Source organism: Diabrotica virgifera, chromosome 6 (assembly GCF_917563875.1).
Source record: "Diabrotica virgifera virgifera chromosome 6, PGI_DIABVI_V3a".
Taxonomy (NCBI): Eukaryota; Metazoa; Arthropoda; class Insecta; order Coleoptera; family Chrysomelidae; genus Diabrotica; species Diabrotica virgifera.
Genome location: NC_065448.1, coordinates 235,829,082 through 235,849,141, shown reverse-complemented (window position 1 = coordinate 235,849,141; position 20,060 = coordinate 235,829,082). Strand labels below are relative to the sequence as shown.

Below are 20,060 nucleotides of genomic sequence, written 5' to 3'. Positions count from 1 at the left end.
TTTAAATAGTAGTCCATTATGCCAAACCTTATCAAAAGCTTGACTCACATCTAAGAAAGCAGTCGTGCAGTAACTTTTTTGCTCAAATGCTTCATTTATTTCGTCCACTACTCTGTGGATCTGTTCAATTGTGCTATGATCCTTTCTGAATCCGAATTGGTGTTCAGGAATCAGGTGGTTTTCTTCTATTATGGGAGTCAGTCGGATTATGAGTAGGAGTTTACCAAGAACTGGCAGCAGGCTGATTGGTCTGTATGATGTTACTTCATTTATTGGTTTTCCAGGTTTTGGAATAAGTATAAGCTCGGCAACTTTCCATTGGGCAGGGAAGTGTCCTAATCGTAGCACCGCGTTGAATATTGTTGTTACTAGCACAATCCCTTTTCTTGGGAGTTCTTTAATAAGACGGCCTTTGATCAGGTCAAACCCTGGAGCCTTATCTGGATTTAAGTTTCTTCTTATTGTCTCATGTACCTCTTTGACCTTGAAGAGTTTTGGAATTTGGGACATTTGATATGGAGCTTCAAGAGTTTCTTTGATTTTAGCTTCTATTTCAGGCGTATTTTGCGATGGAAGAGGTTAGAAGACTTCCTCCAGATATTCTCGGAAGGTATTTGCTTTTTCCTCGTCAGTGCGTGCCCATGTTCGGTCTCTTTTACAAATCGGAGGAATTTGTTCATTGTGTCTTTTTAAGTTCTTAACCGCTTTCCATAACGAATAGTCTGTATCTTCTGTACTTGTCAGATTTTCTAAGTATTCGTTAAATGATGCATTCTTTATATTGTTAATAAGCTCTTTCAATTCTCTAGAAGCTTTGTCATAATTTATCCTGTTTGTCGGGTATCTATTGCGCTGCCAAATCCTTCGGAGTTTTCTTTTTTCAGCTATTTTCTTTTTTATTATTACTGGGCAGTGTTGTTTTTTTTTTGTGATTTGATATTTCTGGTGTTGCATTTTTCGCAGCAGTGTGGATGATGTTTGTTAATTGATTTACTGCAGTTTCAATTTCTGTTTTTGTTTTTAATGATATTTTTAAGTCAATTTCTGCATTAATTTGGTTTCTATATTGTTCCCAATTGGTATTCTTGTTGAACAGCATTACAGGAAGTTCTTTTTCTATAATTGTGGCACTAACTTGTGCTATTATTGGTGTGTGATCAGAATAAAGGTCTAGATTTGATTCTACATTTAGATAACCAGCTCCTATGCCTTTAACTATGAAGAAATCAAGTAGGTCTGGTATTTTAGCTGGATCCTTAGGCCAGTACGTTGGAGTATTTGTGGATAGGTAACTCAATTGCAGTTCTTGGATGATGTTATATAGTACTCTACCTCTACCTGGCGCTGTTAGTCTTGAGCCCCATGCTATGTTTTTCGCATTGTAATCACCTCCTGCTAGGAACCTGTGACCTAAAGACAAGAAGTATTCTTCCATCTCTTGTTTATTTGGTGGGAAGTATGCCGCTGATACTGTTAATGGACCTAGCCAATCTTCAATTACGATACTGGTTGCCTGTAGAAAGTTTTTACTGAATTTAGGTAACTCATAGTGTTTAATTTGGTGTCTAATGAGCACTGCCGTTCCTCCTCTGGCTATCCTGTCAGCTTCTGGATGTGTTGTGTGGTACATTAAATAATTTTTAATATTAAAGTAAGAACTACTGTTAAAGTGGGATTCTGATATTAGAAGAATGTCAATGTCGTTGTGCGCAAGAAATACTTCTACTTCTTGTTTGTGTTTGGCAAGGCCGTTTGCATTCCAAAGTCCGCAAATGCTTCGTTTCCGAGATACGGGATGTTGAATTGTTATTTACAAACTAACGATTTATTTATTACTCTAAGCCCGGTTGAGATATGCAAATGAAATTTAGTAGGTTTTAAGAGGTAGTTATTGCGCATTTTTTGGCATACAATTAAGAATTTTATATTCACCATTGGCGTGCATACGGGTAATATGACCGATTAATATGACCCGTATGCACGCCAATGGTTATTATAAAATTATTAATTGTACGTCAAAAAATGCGCAATAACTACCTCTTAAAACCTACTAAATTTCATTTGCATATCTCAACCGGTTTTAGAGCAATAAATAAATCGTCAGTTTGTAAGAAAAAATTCAACATCCCGTATCTCGGAAACGAAGCATTTGCGGACATACGTTTATACAGCAAACGGTCATTATTTTTCATGCAGAATTACCCCTTAAAGTTTGTCGCACTTATTTAGAAACACCCTGTATTGATGAAGAACGTTGCTAGTTGTTAAAGTACCTAACTTTTTTATTATCCAACATAAGCGAATGAATCAAAAAGTGAAATGTTAAGATAGCCTAAGGTTACAGTTGAGTTTTAATTTCAATATTTTATATACGCTAGAATATTCCACAGGGTGTTCCAAACTTTGAGGAAAAAACACACTATCATTGTTACACCCGGTATACAGTAACACTTATCTGTTTAGCAACAATATTATTATATCGATATTCTTCAAGAATAAAGCTATAACATATTAAAAAAATCACTAAAATCGGACAACAGGTTTAGGAAATATGAGACATTAAAAATGTCCCGTTTTTAAGGTGGTGCGTTAATTTTGACGCTTAGTGTGTATTTTGTCCTGAGTTAGTTCTTCATTTAGATTTCGAGTGCTAATCTCTTTCCTAACTCCCAAATTCCAGCTTATTTGTGGTGGTCTTCCTCGTGTTTTCTTCTCTGGGGGTTGCCATATCAAAGTTTTTTAGGCAATCTTTCGTCACCCATTCGACCTCAACTTTAGTGTCCTCTAAACCCATTTGTCGTTTTATGACTTCATTCCTCATTCTTTCAGCTCTTGATATTCTCGTCGATCTTCTGATGGCATCCATTTCCGTTGCTTCGACCTTTTTCTTATATTACTCGGTTATTCTCCATGTCTCGGCTCCATACAGTAGGCTAGTTTTAACCATTGTCTCATGTATGTTCCATTTCCTTTTCTTTGTTATTTCTTTACTCCATAGAACTCCGTTTAGGCATGCTTATAGCTCTTCGTGCTTGTATGATTCGATGTTCTATTCCTCGTTCGTCTTTTCCACTACGGTCGCAGAAGACACCCAGGAGGTATTTATACTCATCACATGGATTTATTTTTTGATTTCAGCAGCAATTGAGAGGTATTATATCTTTTTTAAACTGATATTTAATACCCATTTCTGGTATTCTTCAATTAGTTTTCTAAGCATATATTACATGTCGTCTTTGTCATTTGAGATCACCACCTGATCATAACAGTGTCGGAGAGATACAACATCCCTGTCTGAGACCCTTAGTAACTATAAGTTTTTCAGCTAAGAGATTTTCGAATTTAATTTGGGAGTTTGAACCATAATATAGATCTTTGAGAGCACTAACCAATGTTTGATGTGCTCAGGACTTCCCACAGTTTATTTAGGAGGACTGTCCCATATGCCTTCTCAAGATCTACAAAAGTCATATTTATGTAATTCTCTATTTGTCACAACTTTTTTCTCTATAATTTGTTTAAGACAAAAATCCCGTGCCCTATGGCAAGGGATTCAAAGGTTAGCTTTTAATAGTCCATTCACTCACGGTAAAATATTGCAAAACCTCCCAATTTTAAAGAACCGCTCGGATTGACATGAAATTTGCCATACATACAGCTAACATGTCAAATAAAAAAGTGATAGATTTTCTTACCAAAAAAAAGGAAAAACTTTATTTTGATGGTAACTTACGTACTTTTGATGCTAGAAACTTAACAAAAAAACAAAAATAAAGCTGTGTTAAACACTTAAAAAAAGTTGTAATGAGTTTTCCCCGAAAAGTACTTCATTTTTGATTATTTTACGTTGAAATATTCGATTTGAAATTTGACGAATACGAAAACCTACTTTTCATTGGCTACACATTTGCTTCTACTGGGTCTAGGTCTACAGAGTTCATATAAACACCATTTTTTCAGTTTTCTATTAGCTGTATTTTTGCTAAGTAAATTGTTTTCGATAAAGTAGGTACCTACTTACTTTTTGAGTTATTTGCGAAAAGCCGTTTAAAAACGTGTTTTTTTTTTGTTGAAAATGAACATAATATGCTTGAGTGAAATTATATAAAACATTTAGTAAGTTTATTCAATTGCAGACTTATTTTGAACGTAGGTTTTTTCGCCCCCGAGTAGGGGTGAAACTCATCCCCAGGGCAAAAGCACACATTGATACAATATCTCTTTTTTTCTTTGACATGTTAGCTATGTGTAAGCCAAATTTCATGTCAATCCAAGATTTTCTTGGATAGAAGATAATTATTTTTTATAGGGAAGTGCATATAGATTTTCACTTCGGAAAAAATCAAACTAGAACTTTTTTTATTTCATTAAGAAATGTTTAATAAACAACATATCAAAAAGTTCTACTCGAGAAGTGGGTGCTTCATTTTTTATTAAAAAAATGAACTGCGAAATTAGATGTTTTTTAAATAACTCCGAAAATATAAATTGTACAAAAAATCTGACCTGACCGCTGAAAAATTCAGAATATTTTACAAAAAAAACCTTGTTTAAAGATTTTTCTAAAATTAAATCTGTAGCTTCTATAATTTTTTATTTATAACTCTAAAGTCACCCTTCTCACAAACATTGGCGCACTGTAAACTAGCGTATGGCGAAGTGCACGGTTGAGTTATTTTAATGTAATTCTTTAACTAACGGATCAAATGAAACTTTATAAATTAATCATGAAAGAAGAATAATTTAGCTATCTTGCGGTTGTAATCAAAAGAAATAAAATATAATCAAAACTCTCAATTTTGCACAGCTTACCTTTCAGCCATCTTACTAAACGATGTTCCTCTCAAAAAAAATCTCAAAAATTTAATTTAAATGATACGACGTCTCAAAAAATGTAATTTTTGAAAACTTCGTAGTTTTACAGATATACCACCACTTTAAGACTGCATTACTCGAGTTTGAACAGATTTATTACAGTTTTATATGAGATGTTTTAAAGCTTAGGATATAATCTTTAAAATGCACTAACTTATTTTACTTTAGAGATGAAATAAACAATTTCATTTTGAGAAAATTAAGAAAGATAACAAAAATGTAATACAAAAACCGAAAATTACCAGATAAAAAAATGTTTATACAAAGTGATCAAAACTTTTTTCTATAAAACTTACCTGAAATACATTTAATAATAAGCTTCAACAATAATAAATGTTCAACAAAAAAAATTTTTTTAGCTCTTATACAGTACATATCTGCGTAACTTGAAACCTATTGATAGCTTTTTATTATCAGTTTTACGAAAAAAAGTTATTCCTTATAAAATACTCTGCATCGTATATATTCTAAGATGCAACCATCAAATGTCAAACTTTATTAATTTTATACGAGGTATGTCAAAAAATACGAATTTCAAAAAAAAGAAAAGTTGTTTGGAATTAAAAAATATATTTCAGTGTTCAATTACAACCTTCTAATTAAAATATTGTGAATAATAAAGGCACTTAACTCTTAAGAAAAATTCATATTTTTTACATACCTCGTATAAAATTGCAAAAGTTTGATATCTGTTAGTTGTATCTTAGATTTTAGACCAGGTAGAATATTTTATGAAGAATAATTTTTTTTCGTAAAATTGATAATAAACTAGTTATCACAAAATGATGATGGGTATCCGTAATTTGAAAAAAAAATTAAGAACATTTTTCTTCGATTAGAATGATGTAATTGTATATTAAAACATAGTTTTTAATTTCAAATAACTGTTCATAATAGCATTTTTTTATATTCTGGAATATGAAGGTACTTTACTCATTAACGAAATTTATATTTTTGACATAACTCGTATAAAATTGATCAAATTTTATACATGACGGTTGAGTTTTAAATTTTTGACTATCCAGAGCATTTTATGAAGAATATCTTTTTTTGTAAAATTGATAATAAAAAAGTTTTGCATGTGGTTCCTAGCTACGCAGACATACTGTATAAGAGCTTCTGTATAAGAATTTTTAAATTGTAATGGCATATTCGGATTCAGCATAATCAAAAACAAAATAGAAACATATTTGATCAAAGTAAAATGATGAATTCAACGATAATTTTAAAATTATTTATACAAAACAATTGTTATTGTTTAAACAATTAATAAACAATTAGCGGCCAAATCTGAGAGTAGAACTTTTTACTTTAGCATGTATGTATATAAACTAACAAAAAAAGTTTTAGAAAAATATAAGCTTGTTTGAATTTTTCCGAAACAATGCATGTTTTCGTTCTAATTGCACTCCCCTATTACACATTCGTTAATACTTTCATATGTTTCAGGAAGAAGAAAAACTAATCGGGGAGGAACAGCATCAGGAAGCAGTAGATACAACTCGAGAAGAAAACCAACAAGAACTTCCCAATATGCAGGAAAAACTACCAAAAGACCAGTTGAAGATGAATATGAAGAATACGATGATCGAGTTATGAGTAAAAGACCTAAAAGTGAGCCAACGAGGAATCGCAATATGAACAGAAGGCCAAACTTGGAAGACGATGACGAGCAATACGAAGAAACAAACTATAAAAGAAACAGAAAGGGCGGTTCGACAGAAATTCCCTTAGATGAATCAAAAACAATAATTAGACCAACTAGTGGTACAATTTTTGATCGTCCCAGAGTAGCTCCAAAGATCAACTTACCAGTACCAAAAAATGTTGCTGATAAATACTCTTACAAAGCAATGTCTGTCAAAACAAAGGACGATGTTATCAATGAAGAAGATTCAGAAGAAAGTGCTGTCACTGAAAAACCTCAGGCCAAAATGAGTTCTAGTACCGAGATTGCAGATGCTACTACTGTAAGGGGAAATTTTAAAAGAACGTTTATGCAAAGAAGGCCTTCTGCTGAAGGTAAATCCGCGCCAAGGTCAGCTGGTAGGAAAGTGGAATTAGCACAACCAAACGAGTCCGATGAAATCAATCAAGAAACTCAAGAAAGTAAAGTCAATATGAGACAACCTACTGCAAAAGTAAAAAGTTCGCCATCAAAAGAAAGTGTCGATGTAGGAGAAAATGTGAAGAAAGATATAAGACGATCTGAAAGTCAAGAGCGATTGAGAGCTATGCGTGGTAACATGTTTAAAAGTAGACATTCGTTGAGTACTCCAGAAGCAACAGATGTTGATCTAGATAATCTAACTGAAATTGACGATTCAATTAATGAAGCATAAATAAATTTTATATCTTAAAAATTTTTGTTTTATTTCATGTATGGTTTTACTTTGAAAATAATATCATCATCTTTGGCTTTTACAACTCTTCAGGAGGTTTTGTCGCGTTTACTATTGTCTTCCATTGGTTCCGGTGCTGTGCTACTATTTCCCATAGTCTCACTTCTATCTTCTCCAGGTCTTCTCTGCAGGCCCGGCCCTAGGGATTTTGACGCCCTGGGCAAGACCGGCGGCCGCCGCCTCGCCATTGGTAGACCCATGACTCACCACCTTCCTTCAGCGATGGTCAACTTAAATCATGATTGTATTTTTATTGATGTGTGCTTTGTGCAAAATTATTTAATAACCATTACCATTTTCCACTTTATTTGAAAGATTTACGCTTAAAAACACATATTGTGTTTCTCTGATTTCTATATGAGCATCATAGATTTCTTCAATTTGGTGTCTGATGAGTAATTACATCAATTCTACTTTCCAATCCACAAAGGTAGTTTCGGACAAAGGTTTCAATGTTAGGCTAGCAATATGATTTTTCAATATAGCCCAAAGATGAGTAGATGCTGAGAAAAAGTTGTAATTTTGTCATTATGGAAGAGAAACAGCAATCTGTGAGGCTTTAGCAGCATTGTTCAATTTATGAACAGGGAACCATGTTGCCCTTTGAGCACTCCTAACACATAAATTAATCCTTTAACATCGACTTGGAGTCGCTATAAATATTATAGAATTATCATGTAAACCATATTTCTCGATGTTACCATTTTCATAAGGTTGCTAGTTCCATGTACTAGGCAGAACGCACTGAAGATGATCTGATCTAGATCGAAAACGTTTTGCAGATCCTTTTGGATGACTTTTAATAGTTTTTAATAAACTTTTTATACCATTGTACAAATGAAGTTTTTTACTTCTGTATGATTTTTAATTTTAATGCTTAGTATATAGTTTGATCTGTTAGAAAATTTTATTCATTTTATATAGCAGGTATATTAACTTGAGTTGATATATTATATTGTAGAAGTTTAAATTTGATAATTATTTTTATAGATCTTATTACGGCATTACGGTATTTTATTATTCCTTTTTGTCCTCTTACTTGCAAATACAACAACAAAAATACTGAGCCACGAGAATACAGCCTGAGACAAATTGAGTTATAGGTATGAAGAAAGATATATAATATAGATAATTAAGCTAATAAGACATAACATTACCATAAACGATCATAACTTTGAGGTGGTCAAACAATTCGAAACCGGTCAAACGACCGGTTATCCGAACTCTCGACTCCCGCGCCCCGCACTCGAGTACTGAGCAAGCGTTAGTAACTAACGCTTAAAATATCTTCAATTTTCTTCAATATTGTATCCAAAAATATGTTGTTGCAAAGACTGCACTTTTTTGTTTAATTGCTATTTGTCATTTTCAAGATATAAAAATATGTAGGTATATAAATATGGCTTTTAGTCACTTATAGATAAAAATGTATGACTATATCAATCTAGTTCGATTATCCGAACAAATCGGTTTTCCGAACACCCATGTCTCCCAATTAGTTCGGATAATCGACGCTCTACTGTACCTAGGAACAACAATAATTACCAGTGACAACATAGGAGAACGGGAGGTTGAGGTTGAAGTACGAATACTGGCGAAGAATAAATCTTTATTTGCCGTTCAACTATTTATGAGAAGTAACAAGTTTACAGTTAAAACAAACTGCGACTTATTGTTAAGGAACTGACAAAAAAATGATTAAAACTAAACATTATTGGAAAAATCTTTATCAATAACGTGTATGTCCCCCTCTTGCATTAATAACAGCTTGTAGGCGACGAGGCATACTTTCAATTGGTCGTTGTTATCCTATTCTTGCAATAACAACTCTCGCAGTTTCTGGTCAGATATTACATTATATAAGAAGTCTAGCATTTTTTACATAAATAAGCCATGTTCACCCATAATAGTCATGAAAGGCATAAAATGAACGTATAAAACTTCTGATATGTATCTGTTAGCCATAAGGGAGCCATTTTGTATGAAGACTAACTCTCTGCGTGTTTGTGAAGTAATTCCTGCTCAGACCATAACCGATTTACAGCCAAATGGGTGTTGCTTATAAATACAAGCTGCAGCATATCTTTTCCTGGGTCTTCTCCTTACTTGACAACGTTCGTTTGACCCATTCAGACACGGTAAACGAAAGGGTTAAGTCCCAGTGTGAATTTTCATATGAGTATTTAAATTACCTTTTTGAGTAAAACGGCTGTCACAAATTTCACATTTATAAGGTCTTTCACCAGTGTGAACTGTCATATGCTGCTTTAAATTACTTAGCAGAGCAAAATGCTTGTCGCAAAGTTCACATTTATAAGGTCTTTCACCTTCATGAACTGACATATTATGTTTATTCAGAGTAAATTTGTGACAAAACTCTTTAGAGCAAATATTACATTTATAAGGTTTTTCACCACTGTGAATTTTCTTATGACTATTTAAGTGACTTTTTGCAGTATACTGCTTACTACATATTTCACATTTATAAGGTCTATCTCCAGTGTGAACTCTCATATGACCATTTAAACTAGTTAGTTGAGTAAACTTTTTACTACAAATTTCACATTCATAAGGTGTTTCACCAGTGTGAACTCTTTTATGAGTATTTAAATTACTTTCTATAGTAAACTGCTTATTACAAATTTCACATTTATAAGGTTTTTCACCAGTGTGAACTTTCATATGATAATTTAAACTGTTTAGTTCGGCATACTGCTTACTACAAATTTCACATTTGTAAGGCCTGTCTCCAGTGTGAACTCTCATAGTATGAATCACTAGACGATTTTTTTTAGTAAATTGCTTACTACAAATTTCACATTTATAAGGTTTTTCACCAGTGTGAACTTGCATATGGATATTTAAATTACTTATCATAGCAAAGTCCTTACTACAAATTTCACATTTATAAGGTTTTTCACCAGTGTGAACTCTCATGTGAACCATTAAACAACTTTTTTTAATAAACTTTTTAAGACAAGTTTCACATTCATAAGGTTTTTCACCAGTATGATGTCTCATATGATAATTTAAATGACGTTTTTGAGTAAACTGCTTAAGACAAATTTCACATTTATAAGGTCTCTCTCCAGTGTGAAGTTTGATATGGTCATTTAAATGACGTTTTTGAGTAAACTGTTTAAGGCAAATTTCACATTTATGAGGCTTTTCTCCAAAGTGAAGTTTGATATGATCATTTAAATGACGTTTTTGAGTAAACTGCTTACTACAAGTTTCACATTTATAAGGTCTCTCTCCAGTGTGACCTTTGATATGATCATTTAGATGATGTTTTCGAATAAACTGCTTAGGACAAATTTCACATTTATAAGGTCTTTCTTCAGTATAATTGAATTGTTTGATAACTTTCAGTGAACTATCCTTTGGAGCACCTAAAATAAAAACCAAATTACAAGAATTTGTCTTTTACTAAAAGAAAAATATATGCTAGAGCAAAAATAAAAAGTGAATATAAAAAAATAAATAGAGTAATAGTTGTTACATATTACGCCGGGGGGTACAATTGTCTCCTTTATTTAGATGAACTTACTTAAGTTTTTTTATGTATTTTGACCCACAGAACACGAATTTCTTGGGTAACAGTTGATCAGGATGTCGATAGTATTGTTATAAACAAAGAACTTGAGGAATTACATAACAGCAATCTTTCGAAAAATAAATTTTAATATTTTTTTGTACTTTTTGAGTCATTTTAAGCAAAATATGTTCTTACAAGATTTTTCGTAGGATGCATAGTTTTCGAGATAAACGAGGTTAAACTTTCAAAAAATCGAAATATCGCAATTTTTGAACCCGAATAACTTTTGATTAAAAAATAAAATAGCAATTCTGCTTAGCGCATTTGAAAATTCAAGTCAAATTATACCGGTTTTGATTATTTGCATTGCTAAAATTGTTCAACAAAGCTAAAACACATAGTGCTTGATGTTTTCAATGCATCTCTTATTTAAAATCGAACGAGTAGGGGCGCCTACAAATAGGCAATTTCTACGTAGTATGCGTTAAAACGCATGCATTGGGCACGGGTCAAAACGCTCAAACACTATTTGTTTTTTGTTTATAGCTTTGTTTGAAAATAAAAAATTTAATTTTTAGTAATGCAAATATGTAATCGAAACCAGTATAACTTGACTTGAACTTTCAAATGCGGTAAGCATAATTACTATTTTATTTTTTAATCAAAAGTTATTCGGGTTCAAAAATTGCAATTTTTCGATTTTTTGAAAGTTCAACCTCATTTAGCTCGAAAACTATGCATCCTGCAAAAAAACTTGTAAGAACATTTTTTGCTTAGAATGACCCAAAAAATACAAAAAAAAAATGTTTTGTTTTGCGAAAAATCGCTGTTATGTAATTCCTCAAGTTCTTTGTTTATAAAAAATCTTATCGACATCCGGATCAACTGTTTCCCAAAAAATTCGTGTTCTACAGGTCAAAATACATAAAAAAAACTTGGGTAAGTGCATCTAAATAAAGGAGACCGTTGCACGGCCTCCACTAAATGAATGTTTATATTCATTAATGGCTCTCACACTTATTGAAATATGTTTACAGAAATGTGATAGGCTGAATTGGTTGTTTTGATTATCTTGAAAATGAGTATGTTTTCTTTGTTGAATGTAGAATGCTATTAAAAATAAAATATAAAATAAATAATTTATAAAAAATAAACAGAAAAAATGCTGCAACTTATTATTGTATCAAGAAGTTGCAGCTAAATAGAACTTGCGCTATTTTTCATGCAATTTTTTCTACAATTTGGTTATATTTTTAGTAACTTTTGCTTTTAAGGCTACACTGTTTGTGTTTTTTACTTTTCTGTTGACATTGGCATTCTGTCACCCTCTCAAGTTTGATTGTTTATTAATTTTAATTTAGTAATATTTGGCAGTGGCGGCCCGTGAGGTAGAGCCATGGCACTACCTTGCTAACTATGCAGAAACATATTTTTTATCTTCAAAACTTTTTAATTCCTGTTAACTTTTTTTGTGTGTATTTCTTTTGATCTTCATAAATTATATAAAATATGGCAACTATGGGCATAATACAATCCCTGCCGACAGCGGAGAGTATTCGACAGGAGAATCTCCTTCGTGCCGAAGTCAGTACTGGCAAGACTAAAGAGAGAAAGATTTTACGAGCATTCTATGTAAGTGACAGAGAAAGAGCTATATTGGACTATTAGTATACCTTAAAATTAGAATCTCTGTGCCAGGCACGAGGGTATGATGCCAGGTCTATTTATTTTGAGTTCCTTTGGGTGCTGGTTTGTCGCTTTTATTATGTATATTTTCTGTTAAAAAGTTTTTGTATTTATAAATAAACTTTTAGTGCATCATGATCGTGGGTATTTTGATAATATTGGGTTCTTCCTGCACCAAGAGAAACATGTCTACTGTTTTAAGATTAGTTTAATCCATATGGAAGGTAATAGAAAAAGCCTTAAAGAAAAATAGAGAAATATATCTGAACTTTATAGACATGGAAAAAGCATTCGACTCAGTCAAAAGAAAAGATATATGGGAAAGCCTGAAGAAGAAACAAGTAAGTGAAGAACTGATAGAAGCAACAAAAAGTATATACCTACTACAACAAATACAGTAAGAATGTTAAATATACAGTCAAAACCATATGAAACAACTCAAGGAGTTAGACAAGGGGGAAGTCTCAGCCCAGTGCTATTCATAAATGTAATAGATGAGATAGTGAAAGAATGTAAGAAAACTTTCAAGAAATACTGCATCGGTTGCAACAGAATGCAAATGATAAACGCTAAGATGTGTATATTTGCAGACGACATAGTATTAATTGTGGAAACAGCAGAAAAACTGAAATACAACTTAGAGAAATACAATAAATAGAAGTAATGATAGATCAACAAAAAATCATACAGACAAATTCATACAAATACTTAGGAACAGTAATCAACAACAAAGGAGACATTGAGGACGATCTTAACAACAGAATGGAAAACACATGAAAACTATTCCAAGCACTAAATAGAGGATTCCTTAATAATAAAGAAATATCAACAAAGACCAAGATGACAATATACAAAACAATATATAGACCTATGGTGACATATGGAGCAGAAAATTGGATATTAAACAAAAGACAGCAGAGCAGAATTCAGGCAGCAGTGATGAAATACCTCAGAAGAACGATCGGAGTAAAAAGAACGGATAGAATCAAAAATGAAGAAATAAGAGAAATACTCAAAATCAAACTGATACTAGACTCAATCAAGGAGAAAAAATTGGCATGGTTCAGACATTTAACCCGGATGGACAATAATAGACAAGTGAAAAGAGTGTGGGGCGCCAAACCAATAGGGAAGAACAGAAGAGGAAGACCCATTAAAGAATGGAACAGTGACATCTCGCAGATACTGCAGAGTAAGGGGTAAGACTTGGCAGGAAGCAACACAGATGGCATCCAATAGGAAGGAATGGAGAGAGTTCGTTAAGAGCTAGGACACCTCACAAGATTGTAAAATATTGTAATTTAATGAATTGCATTATAAACGGCCCAACACCGAAAGGTACAAATGGGTCTACTGATTGAGTAAAGTAAAGTTAATCCATATGGATAAACCTAAAATCTTATTCAGTACTTCAGTGAAAAATCACATTCATGATATAAGATACTGAAAAATGAAAAAGATAAATCAGTTTCTTACCAATGCTATACTCCTCCAGTTCTGTTTTTGTTTCAACTTTAATTTCATTGGATGCATCTCCTAATGTATTGTTTTCGATTTTAATATCCACTGAACAAAACTCATGCAATACAGATTCCTGTCCATAAATACCTTCATCTAATTCAGATTTAACTTCTATATTGTTATATTTCTGCACAGAATCTCCTTCATCTTTAATATGTGTTAAAATTTCTTGGTTTCTAGGCTCTTTAATGTTTTCATTACATTCCATATTAAATTGGGTAATTGTTGAATAAGAGGGTAGGCCTTAAAAATGACAATTTTTTGTGGATTTAGCCTAAAAATGAAAAAAAGTCCAATTTTACTGTTTTCTTTGGTGGAAACTAGTAAAAGTAAAGGCGTCCAAAAATCAAGATTTTTTTTTAAATCAAAAAATGTAATAACCAAAAAAATACGTGAAAAGCCAACTAACGTGTATATTATGTCTTAATAAAAAAACGTGACTTAAACATAATTAATACCACTGATTTTTACTATTAAATCATTAATGTTTACTATTATTATGAAAAAATACAAAATATCCTTTAAAATAACCAAGATTTATTTTATTTTCCAAAACAATATGGCGGACATGCGCAGAAAGTATCTACGACACTGTTGCCAATTTTAACGTTTAAAATAATAGGATTAATAGTATAAGGGCCGGTTGTTCGAACGCTAATCAAAACTGATCGTTATCAAATATTTAATTACAATTATATTTGATTAAGCGTACTTCTGACATATGTCGCATTTTGAGGTTATGTTGACTGATTTATTTTATTATTTTGGTTTTAATTTAAAATAAAACATAATTAAACTCTTTCTGATATTAATTTCTTGTTTTTACTTACAAATCAATAATAATAATATGTAATAAGCAATTTTTAATAATTTAAGAGCTGCAGCTATATTTTAATTACTGTTTTACCTACAATCAATAACTGATTAGTGTTTTACATGTATTTTTCATGTCGCGATTTGATTCCCATCAAGAAAATTGATCACAATAAATTATTGATTATAATCAACTTCTTGATTAGCGTTCGAACAACCGGCCCTTAATGTAGGAAAAATGAAAGAATACCCATGAACGAACATATAAAACACGCTGTATTTTCCTGTCACCGTGTCACACAAAAAATTGGCCAGCGCAATTCATAGAGGTATATATTAACATAGAGGGAGCCTACCTTCCGCGCTTCCTGACGACAAGATCTCAGGGACTGGTTTGCTGCATCTCCTTCTAACACATTGGGTGCATTCAGCAGACGCAATCGCTAACTAATCGATTAGTAATCGATTTGTGATTTACATGCTGAATGCCACAATTTATGTGGCATTCAGCAGAAAATCACTAATCGAAGCGATTGTGTCTGCTGAATGCACCCATTGTATCGAGAATCTATAATGACATTCAGTGTGAATATAGGCACGGAAGAGGAGGACAACTGTAGCAGCTTTACTATGCGTAAGAGTGAAACAGCACTCATCCAAATAAAAAAGATGGTGTCGTCACTTCGCTCTGAATGACACTCTCTCTATGCTAATATTTAACTCTATGGCGCAAGTACATGTAATAATTTGTCAACACGTACTTGCACTGGCCAATTTTCTTTGTGATACGGTGACAGGAAAATACAGCGTGTTTTATATGTTCGTTCATGGGTATTCTTTTATTTTTCCGACTGTAGTTATAATAGTATATAGTTATTATAATCATGGTTATAATAGTTTATATAATAGTTTCTGGTAATACTATATATTATTGATCTATGGTTTATATGTTTATATAATAAATAGACCATTCCAAATTCCAACATGCTGTCAAGATTATGTCAATATGGCGGCTGGGAGGAAACATAAATTCTTAACAGAGACATGTTAACAATAGACCAGGCTAGTTATATGCCACTCAATGCATCGGGGTGTAACGACAATATCAAGTACGGTGGTCTAGCTATCTTTGTCTGTCGTCCGAGTGTGAGCGAATCTACCAAGAGGTAGGAGTAATGGAACGACCAGTGATATGGTTCCCACATCACTGGGAACGATACAAACACAGAGGCGCCGGCCATCATATTATGCTATAGATAGAAAGTTAAGCGCCGGTAGAGAGAGACAGATAGACCCACCGACCCGAACTACTCCGCGTTACGCTATTTTTCGGACCTGGCCTAATCTACCTGTTATTATATCTATGGTTCTTAATCATAGAGGTAAACATTAACATAGAGTTAGCCCAAGGTTCATAGATAGGGGGTTCATAGATGCAATAATCTATTAACCTTGGAGTTAGCCTACCCTCCGTGCTTCCTGACGACAAGATCTCTTGCACTGGTTTGCGGTATCTCTTTCTAGCACATTGTATCGAGAAACTAAGATGACATTAAGTGTGAGTATAGGCACGGAAGGGGAGTATACTGTCGCAACTTTACTACGCGTAAGAGTGAAACAGCACTGAACCAAATAAAAAAGATGGTGACCTCACTTCGCTATGAATGGCAAGTCTATATTCTTAATGTGCTTTAGATTATATCATTTGTACAAGGATTAAAGGCCCATTTATACATATCAGGGCCGTGTCCGTTCTGTGTTAAGACAGGGCACGGTCCAAAAAAAGACAATATGTACTCTTATGAGTATATTTATACATTGGCGTTTCCCGGACGGGGGCCGTCCGGACCCGGTCTGAAATTAATCCCAGCCGATATTTTTGCTGTCGGCACTGGCGATGCACGAAAATGACACGGATCGCAGGGACTTGTATAAACACGATTTTATTGTTTTGTGAACGCCACTGCTGGAAAACAGACAAGCAATAGATATTGTGAGGTGAGATCTTCTATCCAAGCCGAAATATTTTCAACTATCTTTTACACAGAGATATGTAATAACGTTTTCCTCTCTTATTCGGCCCGGTACGCACACTGCCACAACCCGGTTGTATGTAAATATTGCATTAAAAATACCCGGACTCGGCACTGACCCAGAACGGACACGGCCCGGGTATGTATAAATGGGCCTTTATTCAACATTTTTACTGGAATAATCGATATATGCTTCATTTCTGTTGTGTTTTGAAGTGTGTAATGCGAAATAATCATGATAAAGTTCAGTTTTATTGGTTACCGCCAGTGCTACATTTTAGGCAGAAAACCACTGATCTAAATAAGTTATGATATGAGACACAAAAAATGGTTAAATTTAATAATAAACTTATAAAATTTCCTATAATAATGCTAAATAAGTAACTAGGGTACCTACAAACATCTGGTATTGTCTGCCAACAACTTTCGAAAATAATCACTTATCTTTATTTATTTACTGTTTAAAACTAAATAAAGTCGTTCAAGTACTTCTATAACTAAAAACTACACAAAATCAACAACAAAATGTTCTCAAAATACAACTAGAAAACTATTAAAGTGGTAAAAATTTAAGAAACACAATGTCAAAAAAAAAACAATAAAATACGTTCGTTCGTGGAGCCTGACGTGGACTTTTAGTCATGGCATGTTAGAGACCGACCGATTAATCAGCTTCGGCCAAAATTCGGCTTCGCCCAAAACGAAGCGTAAGGTTTCGCCGAAGGTGGAATAATAAAATGCTCTGTCAGTACATTATACTATATAAATCATCTCTAAACAATATGCTTCGGCGAGTCTTTGATAATTTGAATAATATTTACACCCTATTTTATACCCTAAAGGCCCCGTCTCACCATCAAATTGACAGTTATTTGATAAAACTTGACAGTCAAACTTGACTAGTGACACAAACTATACATACTAACTGTCACTTTGTGTCAGTAACTGTCAAGTTTGATCAAATAACTGTCAATTATTTGATGGTGAGACGGGGCCTTAAACTAAAACGTTTTACAAACTTTCAGGTAGTAGGTAGGATATAAAGGGCCTAGCCGAGTAAGATGGTGAAAAGTGCCCCCAGCTCGATTTAAATTCCATATAGGCCACTTTTTAGCACATAGAGAGGAACTCACTTTCTGAAATTTTTAGCCACCTAGGTGGTCACGTGGCCCCCCTAGAGCCTAATTAGGCATTTTAGGTTTTTATTTTTTATCTCAGCCGCATCAAGAGCTAGCCAAAAACTTTATTTAAAAAAGTTGTAAGTTTAAAAAAGATCTATATGAAACATTTTTTTTTATTTTTTTGGCGGGAAATTCGAATTTTTAGAACAATTTTAAACTTTTAAATACCTCTGAAAAAAAAACTAAAACACTCGTTTTTACGAAAATTAATTATAATGTGTATTTTTGCACAATCTTTCACCCTTAATTTTTTCTGATTTTTAAAATTGGTGAAACGTACCTTTAAAAATAAAAAACCGCATTTTTTCGGTTTTTTTTTTCGTTTTTTGATACAATTTTATACATATTTTTCAAAAAAGGCCACCGTCACTAGAATAGGTAAAAAACTGAAAAATAATTGGGGTTTGCTTAATAAAAATTTTTTGTAACGATATCCATTTTCAAGATACAGGGCGTTGAAGAAAACAAAATTTTACACATTTTTTACGATTTTGCTGAAACTACTGGCAACATTGTAATAAAACTTGGCGGGATTTAAGAGGTAGTTATTGTACATGTTTTGACATACAATTAAGGATTTGATATTCGTCATTGGCGCGCATAGGGGTAATGGTCTGAACTTTTTAATGAATAAAGATAGTACGCCACTGACATATTTCAAATTAACAATGGTTTTTGAATTTCTCGTTCAATTTGTGACAAAAAATGTATCTTCTTATTTTTTCATCCGACGCGCCATTTTTATTTAAAAAAATAAAAGATCTTAACCCTTACAAAGTATTCGAACTTCTAGTACTTTCTACATCTACATAATAAACTCATACATCCATTATTATCAAAATTAATTCGAATACTTTGGAAGCGTTAAGATATTTTACTTTTTGCAGCAAAACGGCGCGTCGTATGAAAAAATGAGAAGATAGATTTTTTATTGAAAATTGAACGAGGAATTCAAAAATGATTGTTAATTTGAAAATGTCAGTGGCGTACTATCTTTTTTCTTTGAAAATTTCAGACCATTACCCCTATGCGCGCCAATGATGAATATCAAATCCTTAGTTGTATGTCAAAACATGCACAATAACTACCTCTTAAAATCCGCCAAGTTTTATTACAATGTTGCCAGTAGTTTCGTCAAAATCGTAAAAAATATGTAAAATTTTGTTTTCTTCAACGCCCTGTATCTTGAAAATGGATATCGTTACAAAAAATTTTTATTAAGCAAACCCCAATTATTTTTCAGTTTTTTACCTATTCTAGTGACGGTGTTAAATTTTTTGAAAAATATGTATAAAATTGTATCAAAAAACGAAAAAAAAAACCGAAAAAATGCGGTTTTTTATTTTTAAAGGTACGTTTCACCAATTTTAAAAATCTGAAAAAATTAAGGGTGAAAGATTGTGCAAAAATACACATTATAATTAATTTTCGTAAAAACGAGTGTCTTAGTTTTTTTTTCAGAGGTATTTAAAAGTTTAAAATTGTTCTAAAAATTCGAATTTCCCGCCAAAAAAATAAAAAAAAAATTTCATATAGATCTTTTTGAAACTTACAACTTCTTTAAATAAAGTTTTTGACTAGCTCTTGATGCGGCTGAGAGAAAAAATAAAAACATAAAAAGCCTAATTAGGCTCTAGGGGGGTCACGTGACCACCTAGGGGGCTAAAAATTTCAGAAAGTGAGTTCCTCTATATGTGCTAAAAAGTGGCCTATATGGAATTTAAATCGAGTTGGGGGCACTTTTCACCATCTTACCCGGCTAGGCCCTTTTAGCAATAGGCCAAGATGTCTCAAGATCTACATTTAAATATTTCTCACGTGGTAAAATTCTGAGAAACTATAATAATTTTATTGTATTTGTTAAAACTCAAGATTACTGGTGTTTTGACTACTTAAATATTAAAGGCAAAATATCGACCATCGACTTATCAATATATTTTTACTAGCTGACCCGGTGAACTTCGTTGCACCTTAGATAGTGCGTCATACTTAGATAATCTGTCATAATTTT

At 32.8% G+C, this 20,060-nt stretch overlaps 2 protein-coding genes across 3 annotated transcripts in view; one reads left to right on the top strand and one right to left on the bottom strand.

Moving 5' to 3' along the window:
• The window catches only part of LOC126887337 (uncharacterized), a 197,701-nt gene extending 190,463 nt beyond the window's left edge, over positions 1 to 7,238 (top strand). The window contains exon 8 of one of the 2 annotated variants that reach the window (XM_050654786.1): positions 6,329 to 7,238. In XM_050654786.1, coding sequence (XP_050510743.1) covers positions 6,329 to 7,217 — 889 coding nt within the window. In that variant the 3' untranslated portion in view covers positions 7,218 to 7,238. Of the gene's footprint in view, positions 1 to 6,324 lie in introns of both variants that reach the window. The other variant, XM_050654785.1, reaches the window with a different exon arrangement.
• Positions 7,239 to 8,868: 1,630 nt separating this feature from the next.
• The window catches only part of LOC126886328 (zinc finger protein 208-like), a 118,609-nt gene continuing 107,417 nt past the window's right edge, over positions 8,869 to 20,060 (bottom strand). The window contains exons 9-10 of the mRNA XM_050653201.1: positions 13,978 to 14,265; positions 8,869 to 10,669 (exon numbers count right to left, since the gene is read on the bottom strand). Coding sequence (XP_050509158.1) covers positions 9,429 to 10,669; positions 13,978 to 14,265 — 1,529 coding nt within the window. The 3' untranslated portion in view covers positions 8,869 to 9,428. The remainder of the gene's footprint in view (positions 10,670 to 13,977; positions 14,266 to 20,060) is intronic.